This window comes from Canis lupus, chromosome 12 (genome assembly GCF_003254725.2).
Source record: "Canis lupus dingo isolate Sandy chromosome 12, ASM325472v2, whole genome shotgun sequence".
In the NCBI taxonomy this organism is placed as follows: Eukaryota; Metazoa; Chordata; class Mammalia; order Carnivora; family Canidae; genus Canis; species Canis lupus.
The window spans coordinates 31146223-31169649 of record NC_064254.1 but is presented as its reverse complement, the minus strand read 5'-3'; the positions used below and the strand labels follow the sequence as shown (position 1 = coordinate 31169649).

At 34.4% G+C, this 23427-nt stretch overlaps 1 protein-coding gene across 1 annotated transcript; it reads right to left on the bottom strand.

The window, feature by feature from the left end:
- Positions 1-1694: 1694 nt before the first annotated feature.
- On the bottom strand, positions 1695-2006 carry LOC112658609 (non-histone chromosomal protein HMG-17-like). Its single transcript, XM_035697414.2, has one exon. It carries the CDS (start codon positions 2004-2006, stop codon positions 1737-1739), a length of 270 nt encoding a protein of 89 aa, XP_035553307.1. The 3' UTR covers positions 1695-1736.
- Between the last annotated feature and the right edge of the window lie 21421 nt (positions 2007-23427).

The window sequence follows — 23427 nt, the reverse complement described above, 5'->3', positions numbered from 1 at the left end:
TATTTAGAAGGAGTTTAAAACTCCATTCTGACCCAGTGTGAACAAGTTTTAGTGGATCAGTGGTGTCAGCTGTGGGAGGAGATAGCAGGAGTATACATAGCAGGCTATATTTGCTTTTTTGGATTTAGACTGCTCAGAGCTCCTAAGCATATTTTTCTTAAATAGGATAGAGCCCTAAATCAAAAAAGGTTATAGAAATAATCATACTATTAATGACATACTATTAATGATGCATCTTGAAGACTATGTAGATGCTGCATATGTAATACTTAAGAAACCTAGGAATGATGTTTTAATTCAATCCCTTAACAGCAATGTGCCTTAGGCTGACTTAGTTAAACAATTTAGCCATTATAGTAACTTATTCCTATGGTGGTTATGAGAATTTAATATGAGATACATGAAGCATGATTAACATATTATCTCACATAATAAAGCCTCAATGGATGTTAGTAATTATTATTTCCACTATATTGATTATACATCAACAATTTATGTGTGTGTGGAAGATAATTGCACTGACCATTATATATATATATAATCATTCTTTCCATTAACATTATATATGTTAATGAAAATATATTTTCATAAGTTTAAAAAATTAATATTTAGTATAATGTAATTACCTCTAAAAAAGTCAGAAAAATTTCCTAAATTGTCTTTTTCATGATTTATATTAAATTCAGTGTTTTAAATGGGAATAAATAATATTTCTACATATGTTCTATTGTTAAAAAATAGTGCATTCTGATAGGTGACTTAACAAGTGCCTAAATATTGCTAAAATTATTAAAAGTATAATTTCAATAAGTCACTATCATTCAAAATATATTGTATATTTTCAATTAGCAAGATGCTGAGACTGAAATAGGCACAGTATCATAGATGTTTATAAATGATCAACTTTTTAAAGATTTCAATATATTTTGAATAAATGGATACAGTTATATAGTTATGCACTTAAGACTGTGCAGTATTTTTTTTCCAAGCCAAACTGTATCCATCTTTATTTTCATAAACAATCATGGTATTTCAGGCAGGACATGGACAGAGGATTGTTAACAGTATACAACAACTTTCAAACTCCCTTCTTCAATAGACTGCCAAAATCAGAAAGCCCCTATAAAACCCAATGAAGTATTCATGTGATGCTCTGCACAGGGAAAGTTTAGAGTGAGGGTTGACAGTTCACATTTAGCATGCTGTTTAACAACTTTTCACAAGCCAACCCTGACTTTCAGGAAATGAAATGAAAATGGCAGAATGATCAATCTGAAGATCCACAAACTAAAAAAGGAACTCTTTTGAGGGACACCATCTCAGTGGTGACACTGTAAAGTCCAGATTGCCTGACATACTGGGAACCATTTCATGGGGTCAGGTTCCAACAGGTCTCTGGGTTTAAGGGAGTCAAGTCTATGTTGAAGGCAGAGAGGGAAAAGAGGACATAAAAAATGAAGTTTATTTTTTCCACACCACCAAGGTGGCTCAAGAGGAAGTTTCTCAAAACTAGAAGGGAAAGGTTTTTTTTTCCCCTTGTTATCAATCTACCTTCGGAGATACTCTATTAGTGACATATGCCCTTCCCCCAAAACAATGAAATGTTCTGTGTGCTAACAACATGGCTTAAAAAAAAAGTAAAACAAAATTCTGCATTTTTATAAAACTTGATAAAAAATAGTATTTCAAAACTGTACAGTCACCAGAAGTACACAGTTATAAAAAATGCACACACTTCACTTGGCATCTCCAGCACCTTCAGCTTTCTGTGCCTGGTGTGTTTTGGCATCTCCATTTTCTGCAGGGTTATTCCCATCCTTGCCAGCATCAGCTTTCCCCTTTTTCCCTTTGGGTACCTTCTCTCCCTTCTTTGCAGGGGCCTTTTTAAGCTTGGGCTCTGGCTTTGGAGGAGCAGGTTTAGCAGATAAACTTGCAGATCTCTGTGGCTCATCCTTCACCTTGGCTTTATCTCCTTTAGCATCCCTTTCCGCCTTTCTCTTGGGCATGGTGGTGACGGTGGTGGGACGTAAGCACTGGAGGCGGGAATGCAGTGGTTCATGGGCTTTGGCCGGTCCGGGGGTCGTCTCACCTCTTCTTCTTCCAGACTGCACAGTATTTTAAAAAATCTTTCTCTATATACTTTTTTTGTTTGGGGGAAGTAAAAACATTGATTATGAAAGCTCTGAAAGCTAATTGATATGAAAAGCTTTATTCAGGGCACTTGGGTGGCTCAGTCAGTTAAGCATCTGCCATTGGCTCAGGTCATGATCTCAGAGTCCTAAGATTGAGCTCTCTGCCTCTGCCTCTTACTCTTGCTCTCTCTTTCTCCTTTTCAAATAAATAATAAATAAATAAATAAATAAATAAATAAATAAATAAATAAATAAATATCTTTCAAAAAAAGGGAAAAAAATGAAAAGCTTTATTCCATCTTTTTAAAAGATATATGTTGGCAAAGATGCAGAGAAAAAGGAAATCTTTGTACACTATTGTTACCCTGTTGTAAATTGGTACAACCATTTTGAAAAACAGTATAGAGACTGATCAAACACCCAATATAGAAGTATTGAATGGGATCCCTGGGTGGCACAGCGGTTTGGCGCCTGCCTTTGGCCCAGGGCGCGATCCTGGAGACCTGGGATTGAATCCCACGTCGGGCTCCCGGTGCATGGAGCCTGCTTCTCCCTCTGCCTGTGTCTCTGCCTCTCTCTCTCTCTGTGTGACTATCATAAAAAAAAAAAAAAAAAGTATTGCATGATCCCCAAATCCTTCTTCTGGATATATTCCCAAAGGAAATAAAATCAATACCTCAAAGAGGTATCTGCACTTCCATGTCCATTGCAGCATTATTCACAATAACCAAGATATGGAAACAATCTGCGATGGATGAATGAATAAAAAAATATAGTATATACATACAACAGAATAATTTCAGCCTTAAAAACACAGATGATCCTTACAAATGGCCAACAGACATACAAAAAAATGCTCAGCATCACTCATCATCAGAGAAATACAAATTAAAGCCACAAAGATATACCACCTCACACCTGTCAGAATGGCTAAAGTTAACAACTCAGGAAATAACAGATTTTGGCAAGGATGTGGAGAAAGGTGAACCCTCTTACACTGTTAGTGGGAATGAAAACTGATATAGCCATTCTGGAAAATAGTATGGAGATACCTCAATAGAACTACCCTATGACTCAGCAGTTGCACTACTGGATATTTATCCAGAGGATACAAAATGCTGATTTGAAGGGGCACATGCATCCTGATATTTATAGCAACATTACCAACAATAGCCAAATTAGAAAGAACCCAGATGGCCATCTACTGATAAATGGGTAAAGAACCTGTGGCATACACACACACACACACACACACACACACACACTCACACACACTGAAATATTACTCAGTCTTCAAAAAGAATGAAATCTTGCCATTTGCGACGACATGAATGGAACTATGGAACTAGAATATATTATGCTGAGCAAAATAAGTCCATCCAAGAAAGACAAATATCATGATTTCACTCATATGTGGAATTTAAGAAACAAAACAGATGAACATAGGGGAAGGGAAGGAAAAATAAAAAAGAACAAAGAGGGAGACAAACCATAAATGACTCTTAAGTATAGAGAACAAACTGAGTATTGCTGGAGGGAAGGTGAGTGGGGAGGAGATTGGGTTAAATGGGTGATGGACAATGAGGAGGATACTTGTGATGAGCACTGGGTGTTATATTTAAGTGACGAATCACTAAATTCTACTCCCAAAACCAATACTACACTATATGTTAACTAGCTTGAATTTAAATTAAAAAAAGAAAAAGAAAATTTGAAGTTGGATCTTGACTTGCTGTTTCTAAATGTGTGGCTTTGGGGAAGTCCTCTCACTTCTAATTTCTTGTGCTGCTTTTGTCATTTTATCAAATGAGTTGGGTAGTGTTCCCTTTTTTTTTTTTTTTTTTCTATACCTGGAAGGGTTTGTGTATGAGGTTTGCCTCGAGTGATGAAGAAAATAAAGTTCCATAAAGTGACCCCCTCAAAATTAATTAATTAAAAAAGGTGATTTTGCCATTTGCAACAGCATAGATAAACCTGGGAGAAGTTATCTTTAGTGAAATAAGCCAGACACAGAAAAAAAAGACAAAACAAAATAAAACAAACAGATAAAAGCCCCTATAGTATCTCACTCATATGTGGAATCTAAAAAGTCAAATACATAAAAGCAGAAATAATGGTGATTACCTGGGTAGGCAGCTGCAGGAAATTGGAAAATGTTGGCCAAATGATACAAAGTTACAGTTATGTAGGATAAATAAGCCTAGAGATATAAGATACAGTATGTTAGCTATAATGAATAATTCTGTGTTGAACACTGGAAATTTGCTAGAGAGCAGATTTCATGTACTTTGATCACACACACAAAGTGGTAACTATGTGAGAAGAAGATAGGTTGATTAGCTTGACTGTGGTAATCATTTCACTATGTGTATATGTATATCAAATCACCACGTTGTACATTTTAACTATATACAATGTTTATTAAAAAAGACAAATTTGATTCCCTGGAAACAGCATGGTACCAGAGAGAGGAATATGAATTTATATTCAAATCTAGACATGGCTAGTCACTAACCTTATAATACTAGGTAAAATGATCTTTTTTCTGCTCCAATTAACTTACATATAATAAGACATAATAGTATTTAGTTTATAGGTTTACTGTGAGTACAAAATAAAAGAGTGTGTACATAGGGCCTGACTCCTATTAAGTATTCATTACTCACGAGATTCCTCCCTGCTTGTCCTTGTATAAATACTCCAATAATCGAACTAGGAATTGCTTTTTCTCATCATGCACGAGGGGGAGATATAGTGAACTGTTCAATTACCAGTTTTACATATCATAAAGTTATCTTTTAAAAGATCAATCAGATTGTGCTAATATCCTGCCAAATACCTTGCGAAGTCTAATTAAAATACAGAAAAAACATTTTGCTATTGCTGTCATAGCTCAATATATTCATCTTCAAACCATTACTTCAAAGCCATTATATTTTTCAACTTCTGTGTGGCAGACAGACATTGGATGTCTGTGCTCCATGATCTCCACCTCCCCACCTGTCCTTGAGTGTTGGCAAGATTGGTGACTTCCTTCCAGCCAATAGAATATGACAAAAATGTTATGCTAAATAAGGATCCATTGTGTTAGCCTACTCACTCTAAAGTCTTTTTATGCTTGGTGGTTTTGAGGAAGGAAGCTGCAGTAAATCTTACAGCTGCAAGAAGATGAATTCTGCCAACAATCTGAGTGAGCTTGTTCATAGGCTCTTCTCTACTTGAGCCCTCAGATGAAAACTCAGCCATAGATAAAACCATTATTGCAATCTCACAGATGATTCAGATAAGCATTTCTCCCAATTCACAGGAACCATAAGTTATATAATATTTTAGTATGTTAGGTTTATGGTAGTTTGTTCTGTGACATAGAGAATTAAAACTTGTTAACCAGCAAACTGCCTAGCTTTCTGTTCCTCAGCATACTGAACCTGTGTGCTGCTCTTTATGTTTTTAAACTAAACCCTGCTATTCTCAAACCTGCTAAGTAATTCTCTATTCATAATATTCTATCTTTTTTTATTGTGCTGACATATTTAAGATTAATTTACTTTAAAACTTATTTATTATCTGACCCCCCCCTTCCCCGGAGATTGTAACCTATTTATACTGAATTATGCTGTACCTCTAGAGCCTTGCATAGAGCCAGGAAAGGGAGGGACTTAAGTCACCTTTATCAGGGTGCAGTTTATGTCTGCATGATTCCAACCAACTAGTTCATACATCTCCTTGACATAATTGAACTTTTAGTTGAACATTTTCCAGCAAAATTATTTGCCTTATAATATCCATGAGTAACAAATTATTGTGTATAAAGGAAAAATAAAATTGCCATCAATTAGCAGGGCATCTACTTCTAAAAAAAGGGCAATACTCTTAAAGAAAATGATATTTTAATATAAAAGATCACCAAATGTAGAGCAACAGTGAGACTTCATAATTCTTCTATTTTTAATAAAAATACTTTCTAAATATCAAATTCCTGGGGCTTAAGTCTATAAATAGATTTTTTTCAAGTGTCATGATGCCTAAACTATATACTATATACCAATATAAAACACAGATTATCTTCAAAAATCCCTGTTTTGCATTCAAATCTTGATACACTTGCCTCATTCATTGTGGAGTAATTTTAAACTCTTAATTGTAGAAAAAGAAATAGGCATATTCATTCACAAACTAGCAAACCATGTAATCATAACATGTTGGTTTTACAAAGATATACCCAGAATCTGGGGCTGAAATGAAATGGAAGTTCTCCTAAGATTCAGTTAAAATTAAAAAAAAAAACAAAACTTTTTAATAGATGAAACCAAACATGTTCAGGAAATAAAATAACTACCTTAAATAACAACTTGTAAGTGTGTAGCTAATGAGGTTGAGGTTGAGTTTGAGGTATCTCCCAGATAAAGTCTAGAGTTTTGTAAATACCTGTGCCTAGGAATACATAATGACAATGTAAAGCAATATGAAAGAAAACTAAAGAATTTAAGATTCTTTTCTTTAAGATTTTATCTATTTATTTGACAGAGAGAGAGAGAGAGAGAGAGAGAGCGCACAAGCAGTCACAGCAGCAGGCAGAGGGAGAGGGAGAAGCAGACTCCCTGCTGAGCAAGGAGCTAGATATGGGGATTGATCCCAGGATCCTGAGATCATGACCTGAGCTGAAGCTCAGATGCTTAACTGACTGAGCCACCCAGGTGCCCCAAGAATTCAATACTCTGAAGTGAGATAATAAATATCAGAAATATAAGTTCTTAGTACATAGAAGTTCTATATAAAGTTGTTAAATAAGTCTCTATTGAAATGTTGAAGAAGGTCATTCAGAGGATATGACTGCTGATTGACCTGAAAGCTAGACCTAGAACAATCAATGCTTCTCACCCTCTCCCTGTCCTTGGAATGTATCTTCTGTTCACTGTTTGCATTGTGGGAGCCATTTTCAAGGACGAATCCTTGAAAAAGCCATGTTGTTGAAAAGAATGGAGTGGTATATACAAATGAGCCCAGTTAGGTTCTCCAGATAAACTTTTAAGACCTTGGATGGCTGGTGCAGGATCTTCTCTTCTGGTAGTCCACCCTAGAGAAGCTTCATATCTAAGTTCTCTTTGTTTATTAAATCTGCCACCCACCGTCTGGAGTGGTCTGCCTCTTTTTTTTTTTTTTTTTTTTTTCATTTTTTTATTTTTTAGAGTTTTAAAAGATTTTATTTATTCATTAGAGACACACACACACACAGAGACAGAGACAGAGACAGGCAGAGGGAGAAGCAGGCTCCATGCAAGGAACCCAACATGGGACTCGATCTGGGGTCTCCAGGATCACACCCTGGGCTGAAGGTGGCGCTAAACCACTAAGTCACCGAGGCTGCCCGGTCTACCTCTTTCTTCTGTCTGTTTTTGCCCACCCTGAATGGAAGCCACTTCTAGATTTCATCTGTGAAACCCCCAAGTTTGCAAACTGACACGAACTAATTCCATTAATTTGTTCAAATTTAAACCTTTCAAGCCACATATATTAGAATGGATAAAATATTTAATAAATTTTTAATGAAATTATTAGTAGTTTAATTTCCCCATGTAGTCTTAAAAAATGATTTTATTTATTTATTTGAGAAAGTGAGCAAGAGAGAGCATGAGCAGCGGGCAGGGGCAGAGGGAGAGGGAGAAGCAGACTCCGCACTGAGCTGGGATCCGCCCATGGAGCTCCAATCCCAGAACGCCAAAGGCAGATGCTTCACTGACCACACCATACAGGTGCCCTTTCCCCCACGCAGTCTTTTAAGAGATGCAAAGCACAGGCACTAAGAAGTTGGCATAAACATCCTGATTCTTTTTTTTTTAATTTTTTTTAAATTTATTTATGTATGATAGTCACAGAGAGAGAGAGAGAGGCAGAGACAGGCAGAGGGAGAAGCAGGCTCCATGCGCCAGGAGCCTGATGTGGGATTCGATCCCGGTCTCCAGGATCGCGCCCTGGGCCAAAGGCAGGCGCTAAACCGCTGCGCCACCCAGGGATCCCACCATCCTGATTCTTTAGTTAGATAAAAGCATCAACATAAAGTACAATGTGTTTGGTAGTGTATCAAATTCCTGTACTTTTAGTGAATGTGAATCATGTCTAGTCGTTTTTAATTCATCATCATTAATGGTGTTATTGATATACACTATGCAAGATGAATGAAATCAGTACAAAATTGGTAAGAAATAATTGTGATTGTCCATAGAAGAATTTCATAGTCTAGCTGAAATATCTACTGGTTTATTGAAAGCAGAATTCTGAAGAGAGATCAAGTTTTGTTTAGAGAGGAGACAACAATAGAGCTAAATTTAATTCCTTAAAAATAAACATATTTTAAGTCAATACAAGCTTACCTTTTAACTTGCTTCCAGTTAAATGGAACATTTCCAAAGTGTTAAAACTGTACATTCCAAATATTTTTAATTCTGTCCTTTAAAATAGTTTCCATACCTATCTTGCCAAAAGGACAAGATATTCCTTTTGATAGTGTATTCATTTTATTTCCACCAACTTTAAAACATATGATCATGGTAGAGAAAATGAAATTTTGGGATTAGCAAATGGAAAGTAGGTCATATAATATTGTAAAATGTTGGTATACATTTGTTTCACTCTATTTGACATAAACATTAAAAGTGCTTGATATATATATATATATATATATATATATATATGCCAAATAATATATGTTGAGAGCAGGTCTTTGAATTTGGCTCTAGTCTCCACTGACTTTTATTATGAGGAAGTTAATTTACTTGCCTTATTGCCCTCACTTCCTTCATCTTTAAAATACAGAAACCAACCCATCCCATAGGTTGTTGTAAGGATGAAATGACATAACAAATTAAATGAGTAGCAGAATACATGCTAGATATTCAAATTATTAGTCCAATGTCATCCTGTTAGCAGCATATAGCTAAACATGGTCTTTGTTTTAAAATGATGAACACATTATATAAAATTAAAATAAAATTTTTTATTCACTTAATTTCTAATGCCATATGTTGCATTGCTTACCTTTAAATAAAATAAACCCCTAGGACAAGAAATGTATGCCACAAATTTAACTCTGTGTCAATGCTACACAATTGTAAATACAGCCACATTTTTCCTCTAAAGAGTAGCAATATTTTCCCAGTGGCAGAAAGCCTCTCCCTTACCTGCCAAACTACTTCTTCTCTGCCCCCATTATTCCTCTAACTTCTAAAGATAAGTTTGTAGACTCTGAGTTATTATGTGCTTCTCTTCTCCAAGTTACAACACATGCTTGCCTGAGGAGGTTTGCAAACCTTGGTTAATATTAATGAAACAATTGGGGCCTAAGCAGCCCAAACTTTGTCTTCATGGTCTGCACTACATCTCCTCATTAAACATGGGGAACATTCCTCTCACATTCAATTATGGATACCTAAATAATATTTTCCCTGGAAATCTAATATTTTTAAGCATTAAAGAGAGAAAATAGAAGTCATATTTTCTTTCTGAAGGGTATTTATTTCTTACACTCAGATACAAAGTGCTGTCAACCAGCTGTAAGTGTGTAAGTGACTCACTGGTCAGGGAGATGCCACTTGTTCCTTTGAGAAATGATGAATGATTTAAAATTCATGATCTGAAATAGAACTTGGATCCCTAAGGGTTACTGGAGGGCCTATCTATAATAGTTCACAGAAAGCAGTATACTGTTGGTTATGCACTCTGTGAGCAGGAATATTCCAGGGTCTAGGCTACTTACTCCTAAGTTTTACACATTTTTAACTCTACAGGGAACTAAGTATCTACTTATCGCAGTAAAGGTGACATTAATAAGACAGTATCCAGGCTTGGTTTTAGTAAGCAATTGTCTCAGTGAATGTACAAGTTTTCCAATTTCAACTGCACTCTCACAAAATCTGGACACATTATTTTTATTCATCTCTCTCTCTCTCTCTCTTTCTATTTTTTTTTTTTTTTTTTGCTTTGCCACCACATTCTCCATGAAAGTTGTTCAGCGCCCTCTCCACTTACCTTATATACCCAAACTTACTTTTACCAGGAGATGTAGGTTATTTCTCAGCTTCTCTGGAGGATTAGAGAAGGAAAAGATGGATTTGTTGAAAGCCTACTGTTATCACAGTGTTCCAAAGATTCATGAATATTAGCATCATTCTCCCATCTTATGGATGAGAATATTTGGCCAAGAGAATTCAAGTGACTTGCTGAAGATCTCTCATATTGAGTTAATAAAAAAGTATGGATTGTAACTTAGGTCTGTCTGATGCCAATATCCATGCTGCTTTCCAAGAAGCACAGCTTATTTTTGCCAAGGCCAAGTGTCTTTCTGCCAGTGTGCTGACACCTGTTTCTGTCTTCTTAAGCACCTACTTTTTCAAGTTTTAATTTTTCCTAACTACATTGAAAGCCCATCCTCAACTACTTTTTAATTAAAAAATTAATTCTAGTGTGGTTAATGTACAGTGTTATATTAGTTTCAAATGTACAATATAGTGATGCAACAGTTTCATATTACTGAGTTATCATCAAGATAAGTACACTTTTAATCCCCTTCAAATATTTCACCCACCTTCCCCACCCACCTCTCCTTTGATAACCATATTTGTTCTCTATAGTTGAGTCTGCTTTTTGTTTTCTCTCTCTTTTCCTCCCTTTGTTCATTTGTTTTGTTTCTTAAACTTCACCTATGAGTGAAGTCATATGGTATTAGACTTTCTCTGACTGGGTTATTTTGCATAGCATAACTCCCTCTAGTTCCATTCGTGTGGTTGCAAATGGCAAGACCCATTCTTTTTATAGCTAAATAATATTCTGTATATCACTTCTTTATCCATTCCTCTGTTGATGGATACTTGGGCTACTTCCATAATTTGGCTATTGTAAATAATGCTGCAATAAACATAGGGGTGGGTATATATTTTTGAATTAGTGTTTTTGTATTCTTTGGGCAAAACCCAGTAGTAAAATTACTGGATCATAGGGGCAGGTCTACTTTTAATTTTTTGAGGAAATTCCATACTGTCATCCACAGTGGCTGCACCAGTTTGCATTCCCACCAATAAGACACGGGGGTTCCTTTTTTCTTCACATCCTTGCCACCACTTGTTGTTTCTTGAGTTTTTACTTTAGCCATTCTGACAAGTGTGAGGTGATATCTTATTTTTGTTTTGATTGTGTTTCCCTGATGATGAGTGATGTTGAGCTTCTTTCCACATGTCTGTTGTCCATCTGTAAATCTCCTATGAAGAAATACCTATTTATGTCTTCTGCATTTTTATTGAATTGTTTGGTTTGGGGGTGTTGTGCTTTATAAGTTCTTAATGTATTTTGGACACTAACTCTTTGTCAGATATGTCATTTGCAAATCTCTTCTCCCATTAAGTCAGCTGTTTTAGTATTGTAGGTTGTTTTCTTTGCTATGCAGAAACTTTTCATTTTGAGGTAGTCCTGATAGCTTATTTTTACCTTTATTTCTCTTGCTTCAGGAGACATATCTAGAAAGACATTGTTACAACCAATGTCAGTGACATTACTGCTTTTACTCTCTCCTAGGATTTTTGTGGTTTCAGGTATCATATTTAGGTCCTTAATCCATTTTGAATTTATTTTTGTGTATGGTGAAAGAAAATGGTCCAGTTTCATTATTGTATGTGCTGTCCAGTTTTCCTAAAATTATTTGATGAAAAGATTGTCTTTTCCTACTGCATATCCTTTTTGCCTCTGCAAATGACCATATAATGGTGGGTTTATTTCAGGGATTCCAATTAAGTTCAATTGATCTATTGTAAATATTTAGGCAACCAACATGGAAGCATTCAAATATATAAAACAATAACAATCATAAAAGAACTAATTGATATCATTACAATAATAGTAGGAGACTTTGCCATTCCATTTATATCAATGGCCAGAGCATCCACACAGAAAATCCATAAGGGAACAGTGGATTTGAATGAGATATTGCACCATATGTGTTTAACAGATATATTCAAAACATTCCATTCTAAAACAGAATACACTTTTTTTTTTCAAATGCACATAGTGCTTTCTCCAGAACATATCATATATTAGGCCTCAAAAGAAGTCTTAACAAATTAAAAATACTGAATTTATACCATGCATCTTTTCTGATGATGACACCATGAAACTAGAAATCAACCACAAGAAAAAACTTAGAAAGAGCACAAAAACATGGAGATTAAATAACATGGCACTAAATAATGAACAAGTCAACCAAGAAATCAAAGAAGAAGTTTAAAAATTACATGGAGAGAAATTAAAATGAAAATGTAATGGTCCAAAATCTTTGGGATGCAGTAAAATTGGTTTCAAGAGGGAAGTTTATAACAATACAGGCCTACCTCAAGAAGTAAGAAAAATCTTAAACATACAACCTAAACTTACAGCTAAAGGAGCTAGAAAAAGGACAAGAAATAAAACCCAAAACCAGTAGAAGGAAGGAAATAATAAAGATTAGAACAGAAACAAATGATACAGAATAATAATAATAAAAAAAAACAGTAATACAGATCAATGAAACCAGGTACTGGTTCTTTGACAAGATCTACCAAAATGATAAACCTCTAGCCAGAATCATTAAGGAGGGGCAGGCGGGGGCTCAAACAAACAAAATCACAAATAAAAGAGGAGAAAGAACAATGGACACCACAGAAATACAAATGATTGTAAGAGAATATTATGAAAAAATCGTATGCCAACAAACTGGACAACCTAGAATAAACGGATGAAGTCCTAGAAACATATAATCTATCAAAACCAAGGCAGGAAGAAATAGAAAATTTGAACAGATTGATTACTCACAATTGAATTGAATCAGTAATCAAAAAGCCCACCCCCCTAAAAAAGTCCAGGACCAGATGGCTTCACAGGTGAATTCTACCAAACATTTAAAAAGTTAAAACTTATTCTTCTCAAACTATTAATAAAAATGGAAAAGAAGAAAAAAACTTCCAAATTCATTCTATGAAGCAAGAATTATCCTGAAATAAATTTACCAGAAAAAAAGTGCACATCACCAGGGCATCTGGATGGCTCAGTCAGTTGAACATCTGACTTTAGCTCAGGTCATGATCTCAGGATCCTGGGATGGAACCCCATGTAGAGCCCCAGGTAGAGCTCCACATTGGGCTCCATTCTCAGTGGGGAGTCTGCTTGTCCACCAGCCTCCTCCCCACTCATACTTTCTCTCTCTCAAATAAATACATACATGCATGCATACATAGCATAGTTTTTAAAAATGTAAAAAAAGAGAACTATAGGTCAATATTCCTGATGAACATGTGTGCAAAAATCCCAAAAACATGCTAGTAAACTGAATCCAACCATACATTTAAAAAGTTACTTATCATTGTCAAGTGAAATTTATTCCTAGAATGCAAGTATGGTTCAATATTCACAAATTGATCAACATAGCACATCACATCAATACGAGAAAGGATAAAAAATATGATAATTTTTTAAAAAGATTTTATTTATTTAATTATTCATGAGAGACACACACACACAGAGAGAAAGGCAGAGACACAGGCAGAAGGAGAAGCAGGCTCCATGCAGAGAGCCCGACATGGGACTCGATCCCAGGTCTCCAGGATCACGCCCTGGGCTGAAACAGGCGCTAAACCGCTAAGCCGCCCAGGCTGGCCCATATAATTTCAATAGACGCAGAGAAAGCATTTGACAAAGTACAACATCCATTCATGATAAAAACCCTCAACAAAGCAGGTTTAGAGGAAAGATACCTCAACATATTAACATATTAAAGGCCTTATATGAAAACCCCACAGTGAATGTCATACTCAATAGGGAAAAATAGAGAGCCTTTCCCTAAGGTCAGGAAGAAGGATATCCATTCTCACCAATTTTATTCAGCATAGTACTGAAAGCCTAGCCATAGCAATCAGACAAGACAAAGGAATAAAAAGCGTCCAAATCGGAAGAAGTAAACTTTCACTGCCTGCAGATAACATGGTACTATATATAGAAGACCCTAAAGACTCTACCAAAAAAACTACTAGAACTCATGAATGAATTCAAGAAAGTCATAGGATACAGTCCATATATCGTATTTCTGTACACTAATAATGAAGCAGAAGAAAGAGAAAGTAAGAAAAATCCATTTATAATTACACAAAAGTAAGATACTTAGGAATAAATTTAATCAAAGAGGGGAAAGAACTGTGCTCTGAAACCATAAAACATTGAAAGAAATTAGAGATGACACAAAGAAAGAGAAGACATTCCATGCTCATGGATCAGAAGAACAAACATTGTTAAAATGTCTATACTACCCAAAATGATCTACATATTTAATGCAATCCCTATCAAATACCAACAGCAGTTTTTGCAGAACTAAAACAAACAATTCTAAAATTTGTATGGAACCACAAAAGACCTTGAATATCAAAGCAATCCTGAAAAATAAAAAGATAACTGAAGATATCACAATTCTAGGCTTCAAGTTATATTTGAGAGCTTGGTGATCCAAACAGTATGGTACTGGCAGAAAAATCAACTATTTTAAAGGTAAACATGTTCTTGTCTTGCATAATGAATAACCTAAAAAAACAAGAAAATACCTTTCTTCAAAACTACTTTATACTTTCACCACAATCTAATCCCTTCCTCCCTTCATTGCCTACTTGAAAATAATTTATATTTATGGCTTTCACTGTCTCAGAAACGACTTTCTTTTTAATCCCTTGCTATCTGGCATCTACTTCTACTCCTTTTATAAAATGTTCTTTGCAAGGTCATTAATTCTTCCATATTTATACATTTAAATATACTTTTTATTCAGTCACACTTATTTATATGATTCTCTCCAATTTCTTAAAACATTATTATATTCCGACTTCTGCTACACATAATTTATTTTTCCTTATGAAAATAATAGCCATAATATATTGTGTGCTAGTGACTGCTAGGATCTCTACATCTTTAGTACATTTAGTCCTAATGACAGTCTTTCAGGTTAGAAATTATTCACTATTACAGTTTAAGAAAATGAGGCTCATAGAACCTATGTCACTTCCCCAAGTTAACTGCTTCTTTAAGGATTATTTTTTCTTATATTCTACATGTTATGGCATTTCCTATGATTTCATTTTAGTCTCTTCTCTCTCCTAATTAAGTTCTATTCTCTGAAAACATCATCTTTTATAATGTCAACTGCCTTTACCAGATAGACTGATTTAAATCTGAACTCAATTGCACTATCTCCCCTACAATTTCCTCCTTCTATCCACATATCCCTACCCCCAAGAGTTTCACTTTCTTATTACTGCCCTTTGTGCTCAGCATTCCCAGCTACTTAGTCATGAAAAATAAAGCATCCTGATTCTCTCACACTTCAGTTGTCTTGTTGTTTATTCTATTGATGGCTATTTCTCCTTACCATTATCTTGTTTCCATTGGCAATGCTATAAAGTTGATCAAACCTTCAGTGTTTTTGTCTAGGCTACATCAATAGCTCATTGCAGGATCATTATGAGTCTCATAGAGAATGTCACATAAATCTCCCTGTCTTCCTCCATATGAACTTCCATGAGGTTTCTGCTTAATTGTAGCAAGCAATTCCTTCTTTTATGGAGCCCCATTTTTTTTTAACAGAAACAAATCACTCGGAAGTAATCTGTGTACAAGTCAAATAGAATTGAAGAAAATAGAATTATTCACTTGTACACTTTTATTTGTTCTTTTAGGAGGCAAAGTCAATTATTTTCCATACAAATCTTATAAGCTTTATTTATTAATTATATTGGATCATAAATAATTTGAAAAAATATGGTGTGTGTATATTTATATTTTTATGTATGTGTGTGTATGTGTGTTACACCACAATGTATAGTAGTGGTCTTAAAAACACTAGCGATCTTACATTTTAAATTTTGCTTCTTTTGGATATTATGTATTTTCTAAAGAACTTAGAAGCTTAAAAATGTTTCAGAAACATCGAAAATCAACCTCTCTTTCTCTCTCTCCCTCCATACACAAGTGTGCAGGTATGCACCACATACATGTGTATATCTATCCAAGTTTGGGAGTATTTTTTAAGCTGAAGTCAATCTATTTACATCTAATTTATTTATTTATTTGAGTGTCTTTTCCCTACTTTCTAATGTATTATGATCACTTTCAACAGGCATTTATGTTCTTCATGAAAAATTATGCTTTTTCTGTATGTCCAAGTTTTGATTTATAGTGTATATAATTAGAAAAGAACAGACTGTGTGAAAATGAGGGGGAAGGAAAGAGAGCCATCAAGCAAAGGTCTCCAGTTTTAAAATATTGCTTTTTTGATTTTTTGTGTATATGTATTCTGAATTTATTATGCTACTTTTCTCATTGCCTATTTTTTCTAATATATGCATCTTAGATAGACGTATATAATTATATAAACTGAGAAATTAAAACAAATGATTAAGAGAATGCAGTAATTAATATTAATTATAAAGTAAAAATATTTAATTTATGGAATTATTATTATCTGAAAACAGATGATAATGTTCCCCCTTTGTATTCTATAGTCTTTTTTTAAATCTTGTACACAATTCCTTTGAACTATACTAGTGGGTTGAAAAGAACACTTATCCAAATATAGGTTGAAATAATTATTAGAGAGCTAAAATCTGTGCTACTAAATGTTTCCCTCTAATGGCATTAAACATATGCCTTAAAGGCATCCAGTTTAGGGGAAATCAAATTTATTGCCTTTTAAAAGTCAAAAAAGATAACATCACATGATAAAGGCAATATAAAATTGTGTGTGGCAGAGACAAAAATATTCACCACATGGCCATCTACTCCTCTATTTCCCATCCCTACTTACAGAGCCACATGATTGTGCTGACCAATGAAACTTAATGTCATTTGTAGGATGAAGCAGTACTAAACTTATTCACAATTCCACAGTCCTGTTTACCTCTTTTGTGGCAACTAAAGAGGTAACATAGTGCAATAAATACAGCCATAGATGACGAAGTTTCTGTCAGTCTGAGCTCCTGTGAAACTATAGAAAGCACAGACTCCCCCTGCAAAACCACACAATCACCACATTAGCCTGTAGCATAAGCAAAGACAACTGTTCTGATAAGCCAGAGAAATTCTAGGGGTCAATTTGTTAGTACAATATAACATTATCTATACTAGTAATAACAATGTCAATGCCAGTTTCGACAATTCCTTTATTGTGCATATTGTTTTAAGACTAATATTATTTCTTTATTATAGCACTGAATATCATTTCTCACTCAGAAAATAGGTCTTCTGCAGAAAGAACATAACTTTGAGGGTAATTTTAACAGTAAATCAGGCTCCAAAGAAAATTTTACCTCGTTTTAGATAATCCTTGGTAGTTTTAAAGTTTAAATACTTTAACCATTAAAACTGCCAATAACCAACATCAAGGCACAGAATCTATTTAAAAAAAAATTGTTGTATATTTTTCCATCTTATCTATCACATAACTATTAAAATAAAACACAGAAACAATAATGGGCCCAAAGAGACCATTAAAATTTATTCAATAAATGATCTAGGAACTGAAAGTATCCAATTAATCTACAGCCAGTGAAACATAAAATGTGAAGACACAGATGCACATATGTTTCGATACACTATGTTATAAAACTCTGTATAAGTTGCAAGCAAATTTTTTGTAAAGATAGCCTATTAGGAGATTCTGTTGAAAAATAACATTCATTTCTTTATAAGTTGTAGTGTATACATATATGTGTATATACATACATTTGTAATTCACATTCATTCGTAGTTTCAACCTTATATATTTCAGTAGCCATATTTCTTTTGAGGGACAATACGGTATCTGAGACCCTTGTCAAAGCTGGAGCAGTAAACTACTGAGTGGAAATCTACTGAGAACTGAATTTTTGAGCTAACATGCCTATTCTGTAAGTCCCATGACATGCAAGATTCTAGCTTCCACTACAGTCTGGAAAAAATATCTACTGGTTTTGTCTAGTCTGTAGTACTTAGAGTGTTGGATAATTAACCAAACTATGGCAATTCAGTTCCACTGCCTGGATTTTAACTGGTTCAATGACACAAAGAATTAGGGAATAGGTTAGAATTTATTACAGTTATAGCCACAATCTAGTAGAAGTCTCAGTACAGGCAGAGTTTTCCAGTATTTTGGATGATTCTGTCTTCCTTCTGGTAGCTTTCCAATTATTTTTTTTTCCTGGTCCCAGTAACCGACATCAGTTTCAGTTGTTTGAACCCAAGAACACTGACAAATTCATCTTTGCAGAAGCTTATAATGTACCTTCTATGTACTTATCTATCGATATATACTGCCAAAAAACTTCCACAAAAATAAAATATATTGCTTTTTTTGCTATAATTCTTAGGAAAGATATGAAAAGCCTCATAATCACTCAACAGATGCTATTGAGTTTTAAAGAAACACTTTGTAAACATTATAACAGGATGAAGTGCAGTCTGTTCTTTAGTTCTTAAATCAAGTTAGTCCACTGAATTTTAATGAATGTTTCATTCCAGATATTTTTCATCTCAGGTATGTGCATCCATTTAAATGAATAAATTGTATGTTTGAGAATTTGCAGTTGAAAAAAGAATTTCAATTTATTTTATAGGAAAATTGATAGCTATAGGATCTATCACCTCTATCCATAAATAGAATTGGCATAGGATATATGAAAAGGAAATCCCTTTTGAAGTTGATAAAGAGGAAAACAATGTTTTTTAATCTACTTAGCATAAATTACATTATTTAAACTATAATGAATTATAATCCATATTACATCACAAAAACAAGGCTGAAAATTTTGATATAATCTGTTTCTAGCAAGTCCACTGGGGCTGCCCCAAATTCTCTATTTCTACTTCAGCTGTATCAACCTTATTATTTTCTTATTTGGAAGTTAATACAATTTTTAAAGGGAAGATTTTAAAAATAAATAATTTCCTTATTAAATATTTTTTTGTATTTTAGAGTTATATGTGTCACAACTAGCTAGGCAAAAGATGTCTGAAAAGAAAAATGAAACAACATTCTATGCTAAGGTCATATTAAGAAAGCATATCATTTATCACTTATCATTTTAACCCATATAATTCTACAGGTGATGAGAGATACCAAGAGGGGAAAACACAGGGCTTACTACAGTCAAGATGCTTCCATTTACTGGAGATTTTGTTTTAATTGTATTGCAGGAAAAATATAATAAATGGCATACTAAAACGCTAGTTTTTCTTGTACATTATTGCATCTTACTTAAACTGCTATATTTTTTTCTGTGGATTTGGTAATTTCTGCATCTTTTAAACCTTATAGTCTGAAAATTTTGTTTGCATCTGGATCATCACTATTATTAATGAACCTCCATTTAGAATCCACAAAAATATAAGATAATTCATAGACATTTTCTCTTTTATCTCTTTTTTTCAAAGATTTTATGTATTTATTCATGAGAGACACAGAGAGAGGCAGAGACATAGGCAGAGGGAGAAGCAGGCACCCTGTGGGGAACCTGATGCAAGACTCCATCCCAGCATCCCAGGATCATTACCTGAGCCAAAGGCAGATGCTCAACCACTGAGCCACCCAGGTGCCCCCATAGACCTTTTTTCAAGGTGTTTAAAATAAATCTTTAAGGTCAATGACCATATCTATAATGGATGGAAAATATCATAAGCATCTGTCAACATGAGATTGACTTCTATGAAACAATATTACTCTCCTACTGATTCTAGTTAATCACTATCGTCTGAGTAAAATCTTCCCATCATTTTCTAGTATTTAGATTGCCTTGATATTCTATCCTCTGGGCTACTTGATTTCATACTAATGTCCTGAAATTTCTGTTCTTCTGTCACTAGAGCTAATGTTTAAGTGTAAGTTCAGTATAGTTGAATGGTTTAAGTGAAACAAAGCAAATATATAAATTAAAGACAACAATACTACTTATAAATACTCTCAGTGTAATCTAGGTGACTTATGTGGATTACTATATATGCATCCTGTATATATTATGTATACATATGATACATACATGCTCCCAGATGAGGATGGAGATCTTTTTCCTGGATTATTTAGTTTCTCAAAATTAATTATTTGATCACAAATTATTTCTAAAATAAAACAGATTTCTTATTTTTAATATTTTATTTATTTATTCGTGAGAAACACACACATATATATATAGAGAGAGAGAGGCAGAGACACAGGCAGAGGGAGAAGCAGGCTCCATGCAGGGAGCCTGATGTGGGACTCGATCCCAGGTCTCCAGGATCAGGCCCTGGACTGAAGGCGGTGCTAAACTGCTAAGCCACCTGGGCTGCCCTCTTATTTTTAATATTAATTTTTAACAGTAAATTTATTGAAGTTTGAAGAAAGCATGTCAGAGGGATATCCAGTTGGTTACTTAGGCAGGTCTCCACAGAGGGCAGCATGTAGGTATTATCACTATGCAGCATGATCTGCTTTTGTAATGAGCATCTGTTAATCTTAGAAATTGGACTCCCTTAGTGCAGCCTGAGGCAACAAACTCAATAGCTACAAGACATGCATAAAAATCATAATATCAATTTATTATCTTAATAAATATTTTACAACCAGTGTTTATTGGATTGATGGTCACTGCCTATACTTTGTTCATTGACATATCTATGCAGTAATTCAAATTACAATCATATGGTTTATTAATATATGTGGAATTTTCTAAGGGAAAAGATGAAATGTTCACTTTTAGTACATTTTGTCTACAAAAATGCTGAAGTGCGTATTTCCACTGGCAGGTTCTACAAACCCCATCAAGTAGATACTGGTAACACTACTACTACTACTACTACTACTACTACTACTACTACTGCTACTACTACTACCACCACCACCACTACTACATCTCTACGTTACTACTTCTACTAGCTATTCTTGATGTTTCCATGAAAGGATGTTCATTGACATAATCCTTGAGGCCCCTCCTTGTCTTCTGTCTTCTCATGTATTCTATTGCTGTACTGGAGTGACTATCTGATTAATGGGTTTAGAAGGAAAAATCTAACACACCCAGATCAACCTTGTCCTCTCTTCTCTTTCTTGGGAGCTCTATATGTAGGCAACACAAATACTGCTTTGTTTTCCATGAAATAATTTTTACAGAAGGAAGCCTCTCATATGAAGAAGACTTACTAGATCTGATGCTATTATTACTGGTTACAAAATTCTGTCTAAATCTGTCAATATTTTTAAGTCTACTTACATATATATATAAGCCATAATGCTTCAGATTCAGCTTTGTCCATTGTAAGACTCCCCGCCCCCATATCTGCCTTTCCCTGCCTTATTTCTAAATCATTTCAGAATTAAGTCAGAGAAGAAATGCATTATTTATTGGGCCCTGCTATAATCCTTAAGACAGCGCACCATTCATAGGATATCTACTAAATGCTGAAGTGCTTTTCATAGAAGAGATGATTACTCTTATTGTCATCATTTTATTGATGTGAATACTGAAGTCTTGAGAAACTAAGAAATTTTTCAGGGCACCTGGGTAGTCAGTGGTAAAGCATCTGCCTTTGGCTCAGGTCATGATCCTGGAGTCCTGGGATCGAGTCCCACACCAGGTTTCTCCCAGGGAATCTGCTTCTCTTTCTGTCTATGTCTCTGCCTCTCTCTCTGTATCTCTCATGAATAAATAAATAAAATCTTTTAAAAAACAGAATTTTGTTAATGGTTACATTACATGTATTAGATATCTATAGCTGTGTAACAAATTACTCTAAAACTTAGTGGTTTAACACAACACCAATTTATCAATGCACAGTTTCTGCAGGTCAGGAATCTAGCCACACCTTAGCTAGGTCCTCTTTTCAGGGTATCTCAGAAAGCTGCAATGAAGGTGTTGGCCTGAGGACTGTAATGTCATTTGAAGGCTCAAATGGAGAAATACCTGCTTTTACATTTAATCAGTTGTTGATGGCAATATAGTTCCTTGCAGGCTGCAGTCAGCTGAAAGCCAGCCTCAGTTCCTTGCCACGTGGGCCTCTTCCACATGGCAACTTGCTTCATGAAAGCATGCAAGTTGAGAAGGCAATAAACAAGGTCTGCTAGCAAAATTGAAATGATAATCTCTTGTAATCTAATCATGGAAATGACATCTCATCACCTTCACTGTATTGTATTGGTTAGATGCAAGTCAGTAAATCCAATCCAAACTCCAGAGAAAGGGCTTACATAGACCATGACTACCAGGAGAGGGACATGGTTAGAGCCCTCTTATAAGCAAGCCTACAACACTGCAATTCTGTGCAAGAGACAGGATTTGAATCCAACTATTCTGATACCATTCTCCTAGGTATTATGTCAATAATTCAAAGAAGCTCTACCCTGGAGCACATTACAATTGGTTAGGTATGTTATTCTCCATTTCTAATTTTCTGTTTCTAGCAAGTCCAAATCTAATAAGCAGAATGCTTTTTAGAACATTTAGAATATTGATTAGGTTATGGTCAAATTTTTCACTTGGGTATCACTTTGAGTTGGCTTTACTCATATCTATTAAAAGATAGATATATACCTTAGTGTATATATGTATATATGGGTTCCAGGTGAGGATGAGGATCTTTTTCATGGATTATTTAGTTTCTCAAAATCAATTATCTGATCACAAATTATTTCTAAAATAAAACAGATTTCTTATTTTTAATATAATTTTAACACTAATTGTTAATACTGAGGAAGTGATTCTAGATTAAATATGGTGATCAACTTAATCTTTACTAATATAAGGCAGTTTTATATTTCCATATATATTTAAAAATAAAGTATAATTCTTAATTATTTTTACTTTCCAAATTACAATGGCATACTTGAGTATCTATACAGATCTTCAGGTTGAACTGAACATATCATTCAAGACAAGAGGAAATTATCAAGTTTTATGACAGTATGTTTTAAGTTCTCTTTTCTTTTTGTTTATTGTTCTTAATGCACAATATCAACTTTATCAGTAAGATTCATAAAATAATCAAAGTCCATATCCAGAGGCATCAGAATTTTGTCAGTGGATATGAAATAAATATTTCCCATTGAATATATTATAATACTTTAATTCCTCTAATTTCAAATCATTTTCAGTAAGTGGGGATTTCAAATATTTCAGGTTTAGACTCTTCTTCCCCTCAGGATCAGACTCTCATTCAAGTAGATATTGATTTATACATAAACACTTAACCAGACTTGTGAAGTACCTATTTATAAAACCTTGCAGTAGTTCTACTG